At 36.9% G+C, this 20,378-nt stretch overlaps 2 protein-coding genes across 4 annotated transcripts in view; both read right to left on the bottom strand.

Moving 5' to 3' along the window:
* The window catches only part of TTC33 (tetratricopeptide repeat domain 33), a 32,542-nt gene extending 25,086 nt beyond the window's left edge, over positions 1–7,456 (bottom strand). The window contains exons 1-2 of one of the 2 annotated variants that reach the window (XM_021696452.2): positions 7,430–7,456; positions 3,343–3,564 (exon numbers count right to left, since the gene is read on the bottom strand). In XM_021696452.2, coding sequence (XP_021552127.1) covers positions 3,343–3,563 — 221 coding nt within the window. In that variant the 5' untranslated portion in view covers position 3,564; positions 7,430–7,456. Of the gene's footprint in view, positions 1–3,342; positions 3,565–7,199; positions 7,360–7,429 lie in introns of those variants that run through there. The other variant, XM_021696443.1, reaches the window with a different exon arrangement.
* Positions 7,457–10,833: 3,377 nt separating this feature from the next.
* The window catches only part of PRKAA1 (protein kinase AMP-activated catalytic subunit alpha 1), a 33,340-nt gene continuing 23,795 nt past the window's right edge, over positions 10,834–20,378 (bottom strand). For both annotated transcript variants that reach the window (XM_021696463.2, XM_021696470.2), the window contains 4 exons: positions 19,040–19,264; positions 17,192–17,678; positions 16,953–17,079; positions 10,834–13,780 (listed from right to left, as the gene is read on the bottom strand). In XM_021696463.2, the coding sequence (XP_021552138.1) occupies positions 13,536–13,780; positions 16,953–17,079; positions 17,192–17,678; positions 19,040–19,264 (1,084 nt within the window). In that variant the 3' untranslated portion in view covers positions 10,834–13,535. The remainder of the gene's footprint in view (positions 13,781–16,952; positions 17,080–17,191; positions 17,679–19,039; positions 19,265–20,378) is intronic.

The following is a 20,378-nucleotide window of genomic DNA, read 5'->3' as shown; positions in this document are numbered from 1 at the left end:
GAATTTCTAAAGATGTTTTATCGATGTTCTAAAAACGATTTCCTAAATGTGGAAAATTTATAGTGGGTTTTCTTCTGAATAAGACAAAACGGTCAATCTTGCAAAGTTCTACAGAAGAAAACTTTTTATGCCTAAAATACCATAAATAGAATTCAGAATATAATGTAACATGTTAATTGTCCTTGATTGTTATTTATTTTCCATCATTCATTTTCAATTTGAGGTGCTAATATATTATAGTTTAGGCACCATTTGATGTTTTATATTAAAATACATTAATAAAAGATTACTCCAAGAATCAAAAATAAAAACAGATCTAGAAACTAAAATGCTGTTTCTTCAACTTTGACTCATTCATGACAAAAATGACTAACAAGGAATCTTATACCCACCCTCACCAATTTTAATTAGGGAGGAAGAAAAAAGAACAAAGAAAAAAACTGCTTTTTGTTCAGTACTATTTTTAATTTCTCAAATTTCTCATTACCACATGGAAGATACCAGTCAAAGGTACACAGGCCTGATTTTAGATCTTTAGATGATCTGAAGAGTATTGTCCTAAACACTGACCTATTCAGATACTACTCCTGCTGACCATACATATATTTTCTCAAAATCATATCCTCAATGCAAATAAAACAACACTCCTTATGTTGATTAGTGTAATTCTCTTACTATATTTCCTTCACCAAGGATAAAAAAATATATTTTTTAAATATTTTATTTATTTATTTGAAAGATACAGTATATTTCCTTCACCAAGGATAAAAAAAATATTTTTAAAAACATTTTATTTATTTATTTGAGAGATACAGAGAGAGAGCGTGCACGAGTGAAGAGAGGAAGAAGCAGACTCCCTGCTGAGCAGGGAGCCTGATGCGGGACTCGATCCCAAGACCCTGAGATCATGACCTGAGCCGAAGGCAGACACTTAACTGACTGACCCACCCAGGCACCCCAATGTTTCAAGATTTTTATTAAAATATGACTTTCAGCGATACTAAACACAGCAAACAGACTGACACAGGCATAATGTCTTTCAAATGGCTGCATTGATGACAACCTGATATTATTCCTCTCCTACTATGATACAATAGAAAGTACAAACCTGACTATTAAGTACTCTTGCCAAAAAGTCAATCAGAATCTAAATCAAATCTCCACACCTCGGTTTATAAGAAACACATGAGATAGAGGAACAAATTAAATGACATCCATATAGGAACAATCAAATAGAAAATTGGTCTAGACTCTTCAAAAAGGTCAGTATCATGGGGGATAAAGTAGGGGACCTAAGTAAACACTAAAGAGATATAACAAAAATATGGAATGTATGAACTCTGATTGGATCCTGGTTGAAAAAAAAAACAAAACTGTAAAAGGCATTTCAATGAAAATTAGAAAAATCTTGGGGCGCCTGGGTGGCTCAGTCGTTAAGCATCTGCCTTCAGCTCAGGTCATGATCCCAGGGTCCTGGGATCGAGCCCCGCATCGGGCTCCTTGCTCGGCGGGAAGCCTGCTTCTCCCTCTCCTTCTACTGCTCCCCCTGCTTGTGCTCTCTCGCTCTGTCAAATAAATAAAATCTTTAAAAATAAAAAGAAAGAAAGAAAATTAGAAAAATCTAAATATGGACTGCATATTAGTTTACAGAATTGTTAATGTTCACAGATTTGACAGTTATGGTCTTTAGTAAGAGAATATCCTTATTCTTTTTTTTTTTTTTTTTTAAGTAGGCTCCATGCCCAACATGGGGCTCGAACTCACGACCTAGAGATCAGGAGCTACACGCTTCACTGACTGAGCTAGCTAGGTACTCCAAAATATCCTTATTCCTATAAAAAGCACGCTAAATTAGGAGAGAGGTGTCATTACGTCTACAACTTACTTTCAAACAGATCACAAAAAAAAAAAAACTGTAAATTTATAATTACATGTCAGTGTATGTATATGTATGTATAGAAATAGATAAATAAAGCAATTATTGGAATTTTTTATCTAGCTAGCAGGAACACAGGGATTGAACTATTATTTCAACTCTAATATAGATTTGAAATTTTTAAAAATAAAAATGTCCTTCTCGGGGCGCCTGGGTGGCTCAGTTGGTTAAGCGACTGCCTTCGGCTCAGGTCATGATCCTGGAGTCCCGGGATCGAGTCCCGCATCGGGCTCCCTGCTCGGCAGGGAGTCTGCTTCTCCCTCTGACCCTCCTCCCTCTCATGCTCTCTGTCTCTCATTCTCTCTGTCTCAAATAAATAAATAAAATCTTTAAAAAAAAAAAAAGTCCTTCTCCACCTCTATGTTATAAAGATACCCTTCCATATTTTCTTTCATTAACTGTGTAGTTTTACATTTCACACTGAGATTTTTTTTAGCTCTCTAGAGTCCATCTTTGTATGTGCTTTTAGATACAGATCATTTTCTTTTCCTCTGTAGAGAATTCCAGCTTTCTCTATAGAATCTACTAATCAATGGTGGGTCCAGTCCCCACTGATTTGTGAAAGAATGATTTTTGGTCCCACTGAAAGACCTAATCAGAGACAGGGGAAAAGGAACAAGAAAGTAGGAAAAAAAAAAAAAAGGAAAACAGAAAAGGGTAAAGGGAGGGACACCTGCGTGGCTCAGTCATTAAGCATCTGCCTTCGGCTCAGGTCATGATCCTAGGGTTCTGGGATCAAGCCCCGCATCGGGCTCCCTGCTCCACGGGAAGCCTGCTTCTCCCTCTGCCTGCCACTCCCGCTACTTGTGCTTGCTCTCTCTCTCTCTGACAAATAAATAAAATCTTTAAAAAAAAAAAAAAAAAAAAGAAAAGAAAAGGGTAAAGGGTGAATAGGAGAAGTACAAGAGGTTAGCTGAGGAAGGCCTGAGGATAAATGAAACTGTTGTCAAATTCCTGTGCACCAACCATATTTATGGAAGTATATAAAAGCCAATGGAAAAGGATAACTGAACACCTTTTAAAAAAAAAAAAAAGCACATGCCCTCAAAGCCCTTCAGGAAACACCTAATTTGTCTGGTATATAATAACACAAGGAGGAAGTTTCCAGAAATTAAACTATCTCCTACCAACCAAGAACTTGGATTACATTTTACTTAGCATTTACCCTTCTTCAGACAGAACAAAAATGATGGCAAAGCAGACATTCCAAGAATCTTAAAGACTCTTCTACAAACTTTCAGACTTCATGGGACTGTTTAAAGGTGTCTTTAAAACTTCTTACTTATTTGATTAATTTAGCACCTAGATCAGATTTTTAAAACATGAATTTATAGAATTCATAACTCTTCATCTCATTACTGACAGAAATGTAAACTGTTCCCTATAAGAAAACTCTAAAAACATACCTTTTATTTTCAGCCAAACTGGCTCCTTCATCCTTCAGCTGCTTACTTTTCTCAGCACAGCCCTCAAAGAGAATTTCTTTCCTACGTTTAATGGCATGAAGCCAGTTCCCTTCTTCATTCTCAACTACATCCTTCTCATCGGCAGCTTCAGCTTCAAACTGCTGGGAAGTGACCTTTGAGACCTTCTCGCCAATTTTCCTCTTCCATCCAAAGGAAGCCATTCTGGGAAATTACAAAGAAACAGCTTTAAAATTCAAAGTTGGCCTTTTATATAAGTTCCCCAAATAACAGGTGAAGAAGGGATAACAGAATCAGACTGTCACCACTTTTTAAACTCCTAATTAAATAGTGGATCAAAGCAATAACCAACAAAGGGTGCTCACATCATAAAGAAAGCCAACTGGACAGTAAGTATCTCCTGGTGGAAGGGCCATTCCACCTATGAAGTACCTATGAAGGTCAAAAACTTCTGACCTATATGAAGTCAAAAATTAATCCTGAATCAGATCAAGCCTACCAAACTCTACAGTTTATAAGAAACCTGTGATATAGATGAGCATGCTAGATAACATGTCAGAGATGAAGACAGCAAATAACAAAAACTAAAGAAAAATAAAACTGGTTTCTTCAAGAAATAACCTTCCAGGGGAAAAAAGAGAAAAAGATGGAGATAAAAAGAGACTCCAGAGACATACTAACCAAATATAATGTGTGCATCTTGTTTAGCTCTGGATTCAAACACGCCAATGGGGAGGAAATAGTTATGAAATATTAGGGAAAATCAGAACACTGATATTTAATGATATCAAGGAATTATCACTATTGTTTAAGGTATGATAATACTATTATAATTATGTTTATTAAAAGAATGCTTATCTTTTAGGAATCTATACTAAAATATTTCATATGAGATTAAATGATATCTAGAAATTGTTTCAAAGTGATCACCAGGGGTGGGGGGGGGCAACAGAGGAGAAATATAGATGAAAAGATAGCTCTGGTTGATAATCGATAAAGTTAGTTGATACGTACACAGGATTTCTTGTACTTTCCTTTCTTGTAAACATTTGAAATTTTCCACAATAAAGAAGTTTTTAAAAGAGTCAAACTTGATAAATAACTTAATTCACAGAACTACTGGGTGAATCTAGAAGATAACAAATGTTAAACTGTTTTGTAAAGCAGCAATGATACACAATGTAAAGGATAAGAAAGAAAGGACAATTGATGAAACAAAATTAAAAAAAACATAGAAGCATTCAACAAGTATTTATTTAGAGAAGGGACTTATTGAGGGATCCAAGATTACTGATGTACATGGCTGAAATAAAATATAAGTAATCAACAGAAGGAAGGGGACAAAAAAGTAAAAGGGACTATGAAGTTATTCACATGAAAAGGCCCAAGATAATGGCAGAACTTGGAGGGGTGGGGTGCCTGGATGGCTCAGTCGTTAAGCGTCTGCCTTCGGCTCAGGTCATGATGCTAGGGTCCCGGGATCAAGTCCCACATCAGGCTCCCTGCTCAGTAGGTCTCCCACTCCCCCTGCTTGTGTTCCCTCTCTCACTCTGTCAAATAAATAAATAAAATCTTAAAAAAAAAGAACTTGGAGGGGTAAGAAAATTACAGGTCATGTGCCTACATTCCTAATGAATTCAAGGAAGTTTCAATAAATTGTAGCAATCAAGAAACGCACAGGCAGATTCGGGTGAACCACATGCTCTCCACTGGAACAGGGATTGTTCAAGAAGCCCAGGGGAGTAATGTATTATAAGCTATACTAGGGAATTAGGACAATGCCAAACTCTCTCCCCAGACCTGTTACAATATAGAAGAATGAGTTTCCTATGTTTGAAGGGGACTGTAAGTAACTTAGGGGAAGAACCAAGAAATGGCTCAAAATGAAGTGTGATTACTATGGAACAGAAGGCCAGAGGCACAGAGAGAAGACAGTGTAAGAGAATAAATCATTAGGAAGGTCTCATAAGATATCAGGATATCTAGATAAGAACTCTTGTGTTTATGACTGTCCCTATGACAAGAAGGAGGATGATTACATTTTCTGGCTTCAAGTTTCCAAATGGAACTTTGTTCTAAATCAGCAATGTGAGGAACCAGGTAGTATGGGAACCCTGTTAACAGATGAAAACCTGGTGTATTTACTAAAGGCAAATTACATTAGAAATCATTGGTCAGGTCTATATTATTGGGAGCAGCGGTTAAGGTGGAGAGGAAAGGAAAAAGGAACAGAGACCCACATATATTTTTTTAAAAAATTAATAGGTAATCAGACTCCCATTACCCTCCCCCATCCTCCAACCCAAACCATTGTTCTAAATGTCAAAGACCCCAGATGGTGGTTCTCTACCATGTATGAAAAAGTCACACACAACAGTGCCTCAGGTGTTTCTGCCATCTTCCTCCACAAATCCGTTAAGCTCTTCTAGAGATCAGAGGCTGTGGATGTGAGGAGAGAATGACATTACAGGGATATAAAAGGCCTAATGTCCACTAGTAATTGACAAGTTTAGCCTTGAAGAGAGCAAGAATACATTCCTCTCAGACAAGAGTTAATACTGAGTGAAAAGTACAGGCAAGTTCAGGGATAGGTGGAAAAGACAATGAAGGATTTCCTACCCCTAAGCTTCACATTTCCCAAAGAAATAGGCAGCTAGTCATCTGCTCCAAGTAAAGGGAAAAATAGCTTTGAGTACTTGAGAAGAATAGAAAAGTTCCAAAACAGTCATTATAGAGAATGGGAAAATAGGAAAAGCAACAATAAGGGATGAATAAAGATAGAAAACAGTATCAACCTTTTTACCAGGTTAAAAAGCATGAATCTGTGACCAAGGCCATTAGCACAGCTTTGTATTTTCTTCAAAACTGTCTGGAGATCACAAGAGCATAGTCAATACACTCCAGAATAAGTGCTATTAGAGAGTAAACAAAGGATACTATGACTTCAGTGGAGACACTTGAGGCTTCTTGGAGGGGAGCCTGATAAATCTTGAAAAGTAAAAGTTAGCCAGCCTTCAAAGGAGGGTGAGTCCTAGGATATATGCAAAACAGTTTCTAGCCTGAAAAACTTAACACTCAGAGTTGATTCAAGTATCTTAATTAGTACTAGTTTATTGTTCCTCTAAGGTTATCTTTTTATAAATAAGGCTTTCCTCAATCTATAATTAGATGCACAAGGCGCCAACATCCTAGCCTTTAGGTGTTTTCCCCTGGATAAGAAGTCGTATGGGTAAATCATAATCATATAGGTTTCACGTTAAACTCATGAAACAACACAAATTCAATTTATACAGACTTATAGTTAATGAACACCATGAAAACTCTAAACAACAAAGTTGTGTTCTAAATTCTTCTGCTGGTACAATGATCCTTACAGTATGCATTCAATTACTGTGGAAGGCTAGACAGTTCACCCAGCCACAAGCCGAGAATGCCTATCCTCACTGCATCGGAGGATGCAGCACCCAAGGTGAGAAACCACCAGATGAACACCATTAGGAAATCGAAACAGCATCCTTCGGGTACCGGGATGTACTCAGAGGTAAGAAATTCAAGAAGCAATTTACCCAAAAATGTCCCCGCAAGAGAGAAACCTGTATTAGCAAGTTCCCCGCGCGAAGTTCATAAAGGCTGCACTGGACGTCACCCGCGAGTTCACCAGGCCGTCCTCAACTGCAAACACCCCCATCGCGGGGTGTGAAGCAAGCTCGGTGCCGCTCCTCCCACCGCAAAGGGAAGGTCAAAGCCGCACCGGCCGCCGTGGAAACGCGGAAGCCGCTCCTGACGCAGGCGTAACGGAGGGCCCGACCCCCTAGAACTGCTTCTCTCTAGAGACCAACCTTAGTGTCCCGGCTCTGCCACACCCCTGTTGGGTGTCAACTCCGACGTCTGAAGGTCCTTTCTCCGCTAATCACAAGAACCACCAGCCTTATTTTCCTCCACTTCCTCCGGCTTCCACCACGGTCAGCGTAAACCCCAGTTACCTGATGACCACTCCCCTGGTCCCGTGTTTACATTGTGCTTGCCCTTTTCCCACCGGAAACGGAAACTAACATGCCCGACAGCCTACCAGCCTGCCTTTGGAGCCAGGTCTCCCAAGAAATTGGCCTGGCCGACCCGGGCCGTCGGAACCATGCAGAGAGAAGGGCAGGGAAGAGGCGACTCTCAGAGCCCTTGTGGTTGTCAATCCCTTTCTCGGGACCACAAATCCCAGAAGTCACTGCGGCCGTCCCCACCCCATTACCCTCTGGGATTTGTAGTTTGAGCCACCCGGGGTCGGAGCGCCCTCTAGTAGCAGCCGGGAGCATCTGGCGCACGGGTGACCGCAGTGCGTGAGCGCGGGAAACTACGGCTGCGCAGGTTGAGGTGCGCGCAAAGAGAGGCAGCCCAGGCCAGACTGCACGCCCCTTTCGGTCGGCGGGTGAAACAGATGAGGCTGGGGGATTTGGGGGTAGTTCATGGCATTACGATAGGACCCTGCCCTAAAGGACTTTACAGCCTAGCAAAGAGACCGGCCAGACACAAAGGACAGAAGAAAAAGTCCATGGGAAAGGGGACCAGGGGAGCAGATCAGGGGGGCCCGTGGTTCAACTGTAGGCTTCACGTTGGAAAAAAACAAGTAAGTTGGGCCCAAAAGAATTATAACTTGAAAGTAGCTGTGGTTTATGTCTTGAAAATAATTAAGTGGGGCAATGTAACACAGAGAACTGTTTAGGAAATTGAAAAATTAAGATTGTTAATTTATTGATATAGCTATCTTGTGCAAATATCATTTTTGTAGACCAGGCTTTCTCAACCTCAGCATTATATTTCAAACCGTATCATCTTTGTCGGGGAAAGGGAAGCTTTTCTGTGCGGGGTAGGATATTCAGCATCCCTGGAATCTACCCACTAGATGCCATTAGCATCCACTCCCACACCACTACCACCAGTTGTGACAACCAAAATTGTCTCCAGTCATTGCCAAATGTCCCTGGAAGAAAAATCGTTCCCGACCCCTGCCCCACTGAGAACCGCTGTTGTGGAACAATGATGCTCCAAGGTGATCCTCAGATCCCTGAGGGTTGCCAAGACCTTTTCAAACTATTTTCGAGTCACAGGAAGACATCATTTGCCTTTTTCACAATGTTGACATTGCACTGATAATGGGAAAGCAGTGATGGGTAAGACTGATGGCAGCTCAGCTGGAATCAAGGCAGTGATACCACACTCTGCTAGTTGTCCTTGTATTCTTCTCCACCACACTCATAGTACGTACATACATATACATACATACATACATAATACATACATATACATACATATACATATATACATACATACACATACATACATATACATACATACATACATACTACACTCAAGAATGTCCTTCATGAAGCAGTAAAACTTATTTTATTAAAATGACCCTTAATACTCGTAAAGTACTTCTCCTGTATATTGGAGTATGAGGTCTCAAGTAAAAGCACTTGTGAGATTCCATTATAAACTGAAGTAGATACTTTTTTGTGGAATACAACTCTTACTGAGAAAAACAGCACGAGCAGTCCCTCTGGTTATTCAGGCTTGGGTTTGTGACGCGCCTTACCATGAAAATAAACAAATGGAGTCTGTTAATTTCAAGAAAAACAATTTACGGTGTTGCCAATAATATACTGTCATATAGAAATGTATCATATAGGGCGCCTGGGTGGCTCAGTTGGTTGAGCGACTGCCTTCGGCTCAGGTCATGATCCTGGAGTCCCTGGATCGAGTCCCGCATCGGACTCCCTGCTCGGCGGGGAGTCTGCTTCTTCCTCTGACCCTCCCGACCCTCCCCCCTCTCATGTGCTCTCTCTCTCAAATAAATAAATAAAATCTTAAAAAAAAAAATGTATCATAAAGAAGTATATAACTTCTGATATTAATTATAAAAGACACAAAGGCAGTGGCATGTTTCTTAATATGGGGAGAAGCTGACACGGCCATGTTCACTGCAAACCTAAAACACTGAAAATTCATCAAGCCAAATATTTAGGATTTGTGCACTTTTCTATGTTATATACTTCTATAAGCCTTTAAAAAAACATGTATCTCCCTGACAAGACACTCAGAGCAGGATTTATGCCTTATGGTCACATTCTTAGTGCTTGGTTCATAGTAGCTATGAGGGGATACAGTTTGCAGAGTGAATAAGTGGTGCTTGAAGCTGTACCCCTTTCCAGGGGTCTTTCCTAAAACTCTCAAATAATTTTCCTCTGGTAAAGGCTACCTCCAAACCCGAGTTTTCACACTTCACCCACCACTTACTTTAGCCTATGAACTTGAGGTACCTATTAATATATTTAATACATTTCTCATGCTGTTTAGAGACAATATGATCATCTTCCAAGTTGCTAGAAACCCTCTAAGTTTATCATAGTTAACGTTTACTGGCATTCACAATAAATAGAACAGTCTATTTGTCTACAATAGAACAGTTCAATAAATATTGATTTTTCAAACAAGAGAATTTATTGTACAATTTTATACAGTCAGGGTAAATAAATATCTGTAGCAATTTATAAATTCACTAAAGAACAATCTTATGTGCTGTTCATAACATTCTTTAGTAGTTTTGTTACAATTGTCAAACTATTTTAAAGATTTAGAATGCCAACAATCTAGCCCAATCAAGCCCTAACGATGCCATATGGGATATAAGAGTTCATCATAGTTGAATTCTAACAGTAGTGGAATTCTAACCAAATCCAATGTTAATAAGGAAAACTGGTAACCACTTTGGCTTTTATTGTATTTATCTTAATATATTGTTCAGGTGGTTAGTTTTTAGATGAAATCAAAGATCAGTACTTTAGTTGAGACAAAAATCACAATGTTTGAGTGCTAAGGTGTGTCTAAGCATGGCATTTTATATTTAGACACATTGTCAAAAAGGTGCACAGGTGGTCAGCTATGAACAAGTGTTTTTTTTAGCTTTCCCTAAGTTAAAAAATTTAAGCACAATGTAACATGAAAAATGTTTTTATCATCCATTTTCTAAATCAAAGTATTTTAAATTATATGCTTAAATATACCCCAGTCAAAACATACATGAACACATCTCGGAGATACTGTACTACAAAGATTGATTTCACCCTATTACCAATTGATGGTTATGTTCTATGTGGAACTTCAATCATCTTGTCAGGAGAATTCACAATGAAAATGAGATTTCTGCTGTGTGTGGAGAAGATGAACAAGAGTTAGGGGGAAAGATTTAAACAACACACGTGTGTCTTTCATTCGGAGGGTGCCAGGCGGAGCAGAGATGCCCAGAGCTCGCCATCCAGCCATAGTCCACCAAGCATTCATTCAGTGTGAGTGGTAGCGCTGCAAGGTCAAAAAGCGGGGGGCGGGGGGGGGGTGGAGAGTGAGAGCACAGGACTTTTTAAGTATAAAATCATTTAAAACTGAAAAACTACAAAAGCATCTCAAGAGAAAATATAACCAAAGTAAAAGCAATGGAGTTTATTTCAGTGAAATTAAATTAGATATATTAAGCTCCCATATCCCCCCAACCTGGTAGAAAAGTTCCTCTCAGTGAGAAATCATTTAATGGCAAAATTTTTACATATCAGTAAAATCTGTTATATTTAAAACTATGTATACAGTACATTTCTGGCAAAAACCTTATACATCTTTCAGTTGTCAAGACAAAGTAAAAATATGGTTGCATAAAATCACAAAAAATATAAATTGCTGAAAAGATAATAAAAAAAGATTAAAAATCATTTGCATTGACTCCCTATATCTTCAGTTAGTAAGAATTTGCAAACTACAAATTTTTTTGAAAATTCTGATGCAACCTTGACATATTCAACCAAAAGTTGTCATTTCAAATATCCCAGCTTAAAAAAGAATTTACTGCAATAATCTGTGCATTTATCATACTATTTGTACAAGTGCAATATTTAAATATCTTCAAAATAAAATTCAGTAACTAAAAGGAATCACAATAACTTAATAAGAAGCAAAGTTTACAAAATTAACAATTTTTAGAAGGTCCTATTTAATTGGTTCCTCCTTTTGTTCTCCCCACCCCCCAACAGCTTATAGAGACATTATGAAGATGTCTTAGTTCTATATACAAATCTGTAACTTTAAAAATACAGTCTTCTGTTCTTAACATCAGAAACATAATGCTGCATTTATAGACCCTACATTAAATCAATATCCCCAAAACACAGGGCCACATACAAGTTATAAATACAGTTTTGAACTTATTTAAGTTGAATTCCTATTATTTTATACAGCTTTCAGATTCTAAGTTGAATAGACAAGCCCTGGACAAAAAGAAGCAAGATTTTTCTTTTGAATTCAGTGCATGTTTCTAGGGGTGCTGGAACCAAATCTACAACTACAGTTAACTATGCAAGCTATTAAGACACTTGAGTACATTACTGCCTGGTTACATAGGTGCTCACTGTATTTGCCAAAAACAGTCCTATAATACAAAGGTATGAAATGAGAAATAAGATAGCTCTTTTGCAATGGAAAAATGATTGATACCAAAAAAAAATCAATACCTTGATGTTAAAATAGTATAAGGCAATTATGGGTGATATAGTATTTTTTATTTTTTATTAGCATACACATGACACCAATTTTAACTGAGGTGACTTTAAATTTTCATTTACAACTACTACAGAATGCTACTAGGAAAAAGGAAAGAGCAAGGAAAGAAAATATAGAGATCTTACACAGATTAATTAAGCATCTTTAGGTAGTTCCCATAATGCTACTTTTTAAAAAGTGATTAAAATCCAAAACATCTGTGACTATTTAGAACTAACTGATGTGTTCCATATTTTACTGAAATAATAATGTCATATCTGACTAAGGAGACATAACCAAATGCAATGTGTAAACTTTCACTGAATCCTGGTTTGAAATAATGAGCTGTGTACGAAATTTGGAGGACAACTGGGGAAATCTAAATATGCATGATTAGATGACATTAGGGAATTACCAATTTTATAGGAGCATGATAGTTTTTTAGGAAAATGTCATTATTTTTAGATGCTTGAAGTGTTGAGAGTGATTATGTCAGCAACATCCAAATGGTTCAGGGGGGTAAAGCACATATATATATATATACATATATATATATATACATACACACATATATTACACAACTATATCTATATACATATATAGATATAAACCAAACATGGCAAAATGTTGACCAGTGTGGAATCTAAGTGGTAGATACACATGTGATCACCCAACAGCCTTTCAATTTTTCTGTTTTTAAAAATGTTTGCGATAAAATTTGGGAGAAAAAGTCTTATCTGAGCATTTAAGCACTTTGTATGAAATGTTCTGTGTGCTAAGTCAATTTAAAAGATACATAATTGAATAGCTAGAAATTTTTTATATACATTCAATACTGACTGACATGAGCAGCGGAATTTGTGAGATTGACGAAAACATGATTTATTTATAGTATATGCAACTCAGCTCTTGTGACAAAAAGAGAAATTTATGTACAGAATATAGTGAGACAAATTGTAAGATTTACCTTAGTGCCTAGAGTATCTGAATATTTAAGTTCTGTCCGTTTTTGGATTACCAAGCTAAAGAGAAAATTTTAATTATGTCTAATATCTTTGATGTGCTTACCAGATACTAAAGAATATTAAGGGAAGAGACATGGAAGAGTCATCCAGACTGTCACTACTGTTGGAAGATACTTGCTATTTAAGAAGATAAGGAGCCCCCAAAATAAAATCACCTATAAAGGTCTCTGGGGATTCTAGGCAAATATTTATTGAATAAATTTGTGAAGCAATTATGTAACACATCAACATGTAATAATACATGAAGGCCTTTATGGTAAAATAATATTCTACAAAGCCCTGTGTACACTAAATATAAAATAGCCAAATATCAAGTGAGCCTGAGAGACCTATAATTCATTGTGAATATTACATTATGCTATACGCCTACTGAACAATGAACAACAAAATTATCTTAATTCATTTTTGCACATTAGGCTTTTAACTATTAATCATATTCCAATTCCTGTGCAAACTGCATTCCAAAAGGCCAATCCTTAGTTATAATTATGTATAACTTGATTATAAATGGAAGCATTTGGCTATGATTTATTATGCATGCTTATTGCTATCAAAGAAATAAGCAAAATTTTAGGTTTACTGTGCAAGAATTTTAATTAGATTTGCACACATCTCAAAAAATTCTATAGTGTGACTTCCAGGTCTTGGAGTTAAGTCAACAGGAGAAGAGTCAAGTGAGGTCACAGATGAGGTAAGAGAAGCTTCTGAGGATTTTCCTTGAGCCTCAGCATCTGAATCATTCCTTTGGCAAGATCGATAGTTGCTAACTGATCCCGATCTCTGTGGAGTAGCAGTCCCTGATTTGGCTTCAGTAATTTCATCTGTAGAAAAAAATTTCAATGTATTATAATCCATGACACCCCCCCAAAAGTTTAATAGTATTTAATTTGCTTCTTTGAAACCGCTGACCAGCTATCAAGACCATGTTTATGCTGAATACTTGCTAAAATAGAGGTGATGAGTCTGTGTTAAACCATTTGCCTTTTTTCCCTACAGTATGTATTCTCCTGATGGCTAATCAAGATTGGGTACAGTACACAGTTACTCATCAGTCTTGCAATCCAAAGTTAAGAGCCCAATAAACTAATAACATGGGGCTCAATAAACATCCTTCCCTAGCGATAAAAATTAATCCCTCTGTATTAAAATCATAGAATAAATGCACTTAAAATTTGGAAATAATACTGGAAATCACCTCATCCAACTCTTTGTTCTACTGATAAAAAAAAAAACAATCCCAGAAAGTGAAGTGACTTGCCATAGGTAGTAAGTGAACAGAGAGGTAAATCTAGAACCTGCGTCTCCTATCATTTCAGTAGTTTTACTCTCCCACTTTCTCTTCATATTTAAGATCTCATAAAAGAGCAACGATTCCAATAAACAGAAATCAAGGAAAGCCTAAAGTTGGGAACAGAGTACAAAAACAGTAAATGCTCGGGGTGCCTGGGTGGCTCTGTCGGTTAAGCATCTGCCTTCAGCTCAGGTCATGATCCCAGGGTCCTGGGATCGAGTCCCGCATCGGGCTCCTTGCTCAGCAGGGAGCCTGCTTCTCCCTCTCCCTCTGCCTGCCGCTCCCTGCTCGTGCTCGCTCTCTCTGTGTCAAATAAATAAAATCTTTAAAACAAAACAAAACAGTAAATGCTCATTCAACTGGCAAACCCAGGGGCTAATAAACCCATGGTTATAAATTTGATCCAAATACAATGAGAAATACAAAATCCATTCCATATCAGACTAGATGAGTGTTAGCAGATAAACAGCATCTGGACAGATAGATAAGCAGACAAACAGCTCTAGCCAGTATATCACCACTCAGATCTGTGTCTTTCTGATACTTGGAAGGTACTATCCTTTGGTTTATAAAGAAGACAAAAAATTCATAGGTAAATCTCATCTAATAGTTCCATACAATCTTAGATGACCAGAAGTGGTAATATATCTTAACTGATTTGGCCAATGAAGAACTGCCATAAACTTGTACTTAAATAAAGGCTCGGTTTATGAGAGAACATTTATATATACAGTTATACTCTTTTATAATGCTGGGATAGAAAGAGTATTTACCTGAATTATGAATCACCTGTGTTCCATCAAGCTTTTTAATAGATAACATAAATTAGTTTTTAAGAGGGTATTCCCATGGGAAATCTGAATTAATATAAATTTCAGGGGTGCCTGGGTAACTCAGTCGGTTAAATGTCCAACTCTTGATTTTGGCTCAGGTCATTATCTCAGGGTCGTGGGACTGAACCCCGCATAGGACTCCATGCTCCGTGGGGAATCTGCTTAGGATTCTCTCTCTCCCTCTGCCCCTTTCCCTCTCAACTCTCTCTCACTCTCAAATAAATAAATAAAATCTCTTTTAAAAGATTTATTTATTTGAGAGAGAGGACGTGAGAGAGCACGAGCAGGGGGAGTAGCAGAGGGAGAGGGAGAAGCAGACTGCCCGCTCAGCAGGGAGCCCGATGCAGGACTGTTTCCCAGGACCCTGAGATCATTACCTGAGCCAAAGGCAGACGCTTAACCGACTGAGCCCCCCAGGCACCCCTAAATAAATAATTTCTTTTTAAAAAAATTAATTTCAAACCATGTTTGGTATCACACCATTTACTAAAAGTCTATTATAGTCTACTCATATACATACACTGAGATATAAGATATTCTTCCCATTTAAAAATAAAAACAAGAACAAAAATGTCTACTTTCTGCAGTTAATAATTTACCTCAACTTAATCAGTCTAAATAAAGATATTCTAGCAAACTATACATAATGGTAATCAAAGACATTTTCCAAATACAGGTTTTCATTTTCAAAATATTAAAACAGTAAAACAATATTTAACATTTCTTTAAAAAAATTCAAGGAGGTACTTTAAAGATTTTATGCTGCAATAAGGTCATCGTTTTGATGACCAATTAAAATAGCCAACTAAAAGTTTGAATATTTCAGTGATTTAATCATCAGATTGTCTCTGTTTATGACTGTAGGTAAATAGAAATGCACAACAGTCTAAAATTAAGGTTAACAATGTCACTTTTAACTAATTATGACAGTTATCTTGAACATAAGATGCCTTAGTCTCAGGAATCCTTATATAGTGCCTTCATATAAAAGTGATCTATTATTGGGTGCCTGGGTGGCTCAGTCAGTTAAGTGTCTGCCTTCAGCTCAGGTCATGATCCCAGGATTCTGGAATCAAGCCCGGCATTGGGATCCTTGCTCAGCAGGGAGTCTGCTTTCTCCCTCTCTCTCTGCCTGCCACTCCCCCTGCTTGTGCGCTCTCTCTCTCTGTGTCAAATAAATAAACAAAATCTTTAAAAAAATAAGTGATTATTTAAGAACACTTTATTGAGAGACAGATAAAATTGGAATCATGTTAACTCTCACAAAACTTAATAAAGGATGCATATCTCTGATATGTCTCTAGTGTCAGGCTGGGAGTAAAAGGCTGGGTGAGAGGAAAAAAATAACCGTAAGTCCCTAACCTGTCCAAAACATTTCTCTCTCAGTCCCCTCTAAGAAACCTTACTCGACAAATAATTTCTTGTCCTATGAGCTACTAATCAAATCTGTTCACATTGCCTTATCAATCAACTCTAAAAGCTACTTGTACTTCAATTCTTAAATGAAAAATAAAAATATTAAATATCAGATATAAAAAAATACTAGTCAACATTTATTTCCAAATAAAACATTTTATCTTATCAAAATGAACCACACCAAAAAACAGAAATGTGGCAGAAACTATCACTTTAGGATCAGACTACACCTGGCTTTAAGACAATCTTAAAAGGACAATACACAGTAAGATTACAAGAAAAACACGATTCACAAATGTTTACATCACAGAGGCACAAAATCACATTTTATACTCTTTTGCTACTGAATTACTAGGAAGAATTCAAGAAACTTCAAAAGAATCAAAGACTAAAAAGCCCAGTTAGGTAACAAGTCTAGTATGTCAACTATGTTGTTTTGTGGGATGTACATACCATCAATACTACGGAAATCCAGTAAGTACGTTCTACTATCCACTTGGTATAACTGTAGACTCATTTTGGAGTATGTACTTGTCACAGGATTCTTCCTTCGAACACGCAAATAATAGGGGTTTACAACCTAGTATATGGTATGGACAAAAACAAAATCAAAAGCAATTCTTCCAGAAAAAATTTTATAGACTACAGGTTTGCCAAATGTGCTTAAAATCAGAATGCCCTTTCTTTCTTACCTTCCATTCATAATCCAGCTGTTTAATTGCTCTACAAACTTCTGCCATGATATCATTCGGTCGACTTTGACTTCTAATTCCCAAATGCCATTTTGCTTTCCTTACACCTTGGTGTTTGGATTTCTGTGGATTTAATTCATCGAGGGTGTGGCGTGCCCTTGGTGTTTCAGCAACCAAGAATGGTACTCTTTCAGGATGGGGCCGAGTCAAATGGTGATCATCGAGAAAAGAATCAGGTGGGCTTGTCGCCAAGTAAAAATCTTTGGCCTCATTCATTATTCTCCTGTTATCTATTATGAGGTGGTAGGCAACTGCCAAAGGGTCCTGGTGATTTCTGTTATAAAGGCAGCTGAGAACCTCCTCTTCTGAGCACTCAAATTTTTCACATACTTCTTTTAAGGCTTCATCATCGATCATGGTTGAACTATATGATGGATCCTCAGGAAAAAGATATTTTGGAAGGTCTTGTTTAAACCATTCATGTTCCCTGAGAGAAAATGGCAGGGTCAGGAGGAGGATTTTGAGTAAAGATGAGACTGCAAGTAACAGTTTGGGGAATTTAGGATATGAATTCATTTATATTTATATTCATATTGTATTTTCATTTTTTCAAACTGAGATTTTCCTCTTCTGGCTCACATTTCATTGTGTATACTGGAGGAAATGCTCCAACCACCTTCTGGTTTTAAGAGGGAGAAAGCAGTGCTGTACCAACAGGAAAAGAAATGTCTACACTTTTATTTAAAGTTTTGGCACAGATGAAAAAGAACAATATTCCGTGGCTTCATTATAATTCTCTTCTGATATAATTTTAGGTGAAAAAAACCGTAACAACAAAAACAGACAAGTATCATTCACTGAATGCTTACTATGTGGTAGGTTTTAGGCTAAATACTTACCATACATTATCTCAACTCATAAAACAATTCTATGAAGATAATAACATCTCCTCATTTTTAATGAAGGAACTGAGAGTTTCTTAACTTCATATATAAAAGGATATGTTTGACCTGAACTATGTCAAAAACAGCTAAAACTAAAAACATCAAGAAAGGAAAACACCCAAAAGAACAATGACTATCTTCTGGGTGACAGAATTAAAGATCATTTTAGTTTTCTATTTTTTGGGTGTTTTCTAATTCCAATTGTCACATATTACATTTAAATTGCAAAAAGTAGATAAAACACAAGAAAAAGCATCTTTCACTTAGATATTTTAAATTTTAGAGAATGATTTGTCCTTTTCCACTGGTGGTATAAACATGCCCTTCCATATGAAACTTACAAACCAGTAATTTCACCTGTGATTCAGTGTATACTACCCCAAAACCACACATGTCATTAGTTAAGTTAAAATGTCTTCATTACTTGAGATAAACAAAAGGAAAAACAGAGTAACTCAAAAGATCAGAACTCAAATAGTGACACAAATTTACTACTACTGAAAAGCATTAATCTTAATGAGAATACATAAAAGTCAAATATGAGGCATACTACAGAAAATCTTGAAGAACCACTACAAATGTAAAATCCCACCAGGGTCCTTTTTATTTCACATTAGCTATTTTTTCAAATTTAAAAACATGTAATATTCATTGTTAAAATTTCAAAAGAAAGATGCATAAGTAAAAAGCCTTGAAAGCCCTTCCTACTACTAATCTTCTTTCCCTAAGGCAGCCTGTTCAGTGTGTATTTTTAAATACCAAAATAAAATAAATGTGCCTATATACTATATTTTTTAACATAAAAATGGCATTACATTGTACATACTGTCCTGCAACTTTTTCCTTCACTTAACTTGTATCATTGAAACTATTAGATCTGATAATCTCCAAGCTGCATAATTACCTGATATCTTTGATTGTGGCCCTCTTCATGGGATCCACCTGTAGCATATGTTTCAAAAGGCTAATCACAGACGGATTTAAATACTGAGGGGTATAGAAGATCCCATCACATATCTTCTTAAAAAGAGTTGGCACATGATCATCATCAAATGGAAGGGTTCCACATAATAAAGCATAGAGAATAACCCCACTGCTCCATATATCTACCTCTGGACCTGCATACAATCTGTAACAGGAAATATCAATTGGATTAAATAATCATAGTAACTTGAGAGCCAATCAATTAATCAAAAATTTTAAATATGGATACTTCATAAAGAATTATTAGAGTATGGTTTCTATAGCCATTGCTACACACTACACATAAAGATTCTATACTAATTCTATCAGTATTATCTTTGAAAACAAGTCAAGAATTTTTGTTAAGTTTAGACTATAGCTAAAATTCTGTTCTTACTACCTTACTGTGGTCCTTATAAAATCAATTAAGAATGTTCTTTAAACCCACTGTCTCCCAATAACCCAAGACCTCCTACCAAGGCCAAAGGGGCCTGAGGCTATGGAAGAAAAAAAGCCAAGGTGACTGGTTCACAGAAGATTCTAAACTGGTATTTGTAATACACTGTAGCCAACTGACTTAACTACCACAGGCTCTTAGGTCAAAGTCTGGTTTTGGGGAAAGGATGTTTATAAATTGATCAAATAAATTGTTGAACTGATCCATAAATACTGCTTTGAGTACAAGTTCCCACTCATCCAGACCTCACAGGAAGACCTTATCCAAACTGGAAAAGCAGACTTCAGTAATGGCCCATGTATATATGCATATTTACAATACATTTCTTTTGTTTATTTAATTAACACAGCCGCCAGGTCTTGAACTGTTTTCTTCCAGAACAAATTACATGACACAAATGAAGTAATTTAAAAACATTTTCTGAACATTAGGCTGATATAAAAAGATAATGATGAACCTTGATAAATTTAAAATTAGATACTTCTGCCTTATTCACAGCCATGCCTTTACCCAAATATAATTTCTCTGAGCACACTAGGCAAGCAAGCTCATATATGAAAACAGAAAATATTGTAGTATTTCTGCATTCTGAATTAGGATGTGAAACATTCAAACAAAGAAACACGGTTTTAGTGTGAAGTTAATAAAAGTTGATTACAAAAATTAGTAAACAAACTTAACCGTCTGTTTTCAATTTCAGTAGGGGAGTGAAGAACAGTAACTCTAAAAAATTAAATTTGGGGCGCCTGGGTGGCTCAGTTGGTTAAGCGACTGCCTTCGGCTCGGGTCATGATCCTGGAGTCCCGGGATCGAGTCCCGCATC

This window comes from Neomonachus schauinslandi, chromosome 7 (genome assembly GCF_002201575.2).
Source record: "Neomonachus schauinslandi chromosome 7, ASM220157v2, whole genome shotgun sequence".
Classification (NCBI taxonomy): Eukaryota; Metazoa; Chordata; class Mammalia; order Carnivora; family Phocidae; genus Neomonachus; species Neomonachus schauinslandi.
This window is presented reverse-complemented; position numbering and strand designations above follow the sequence as displayed.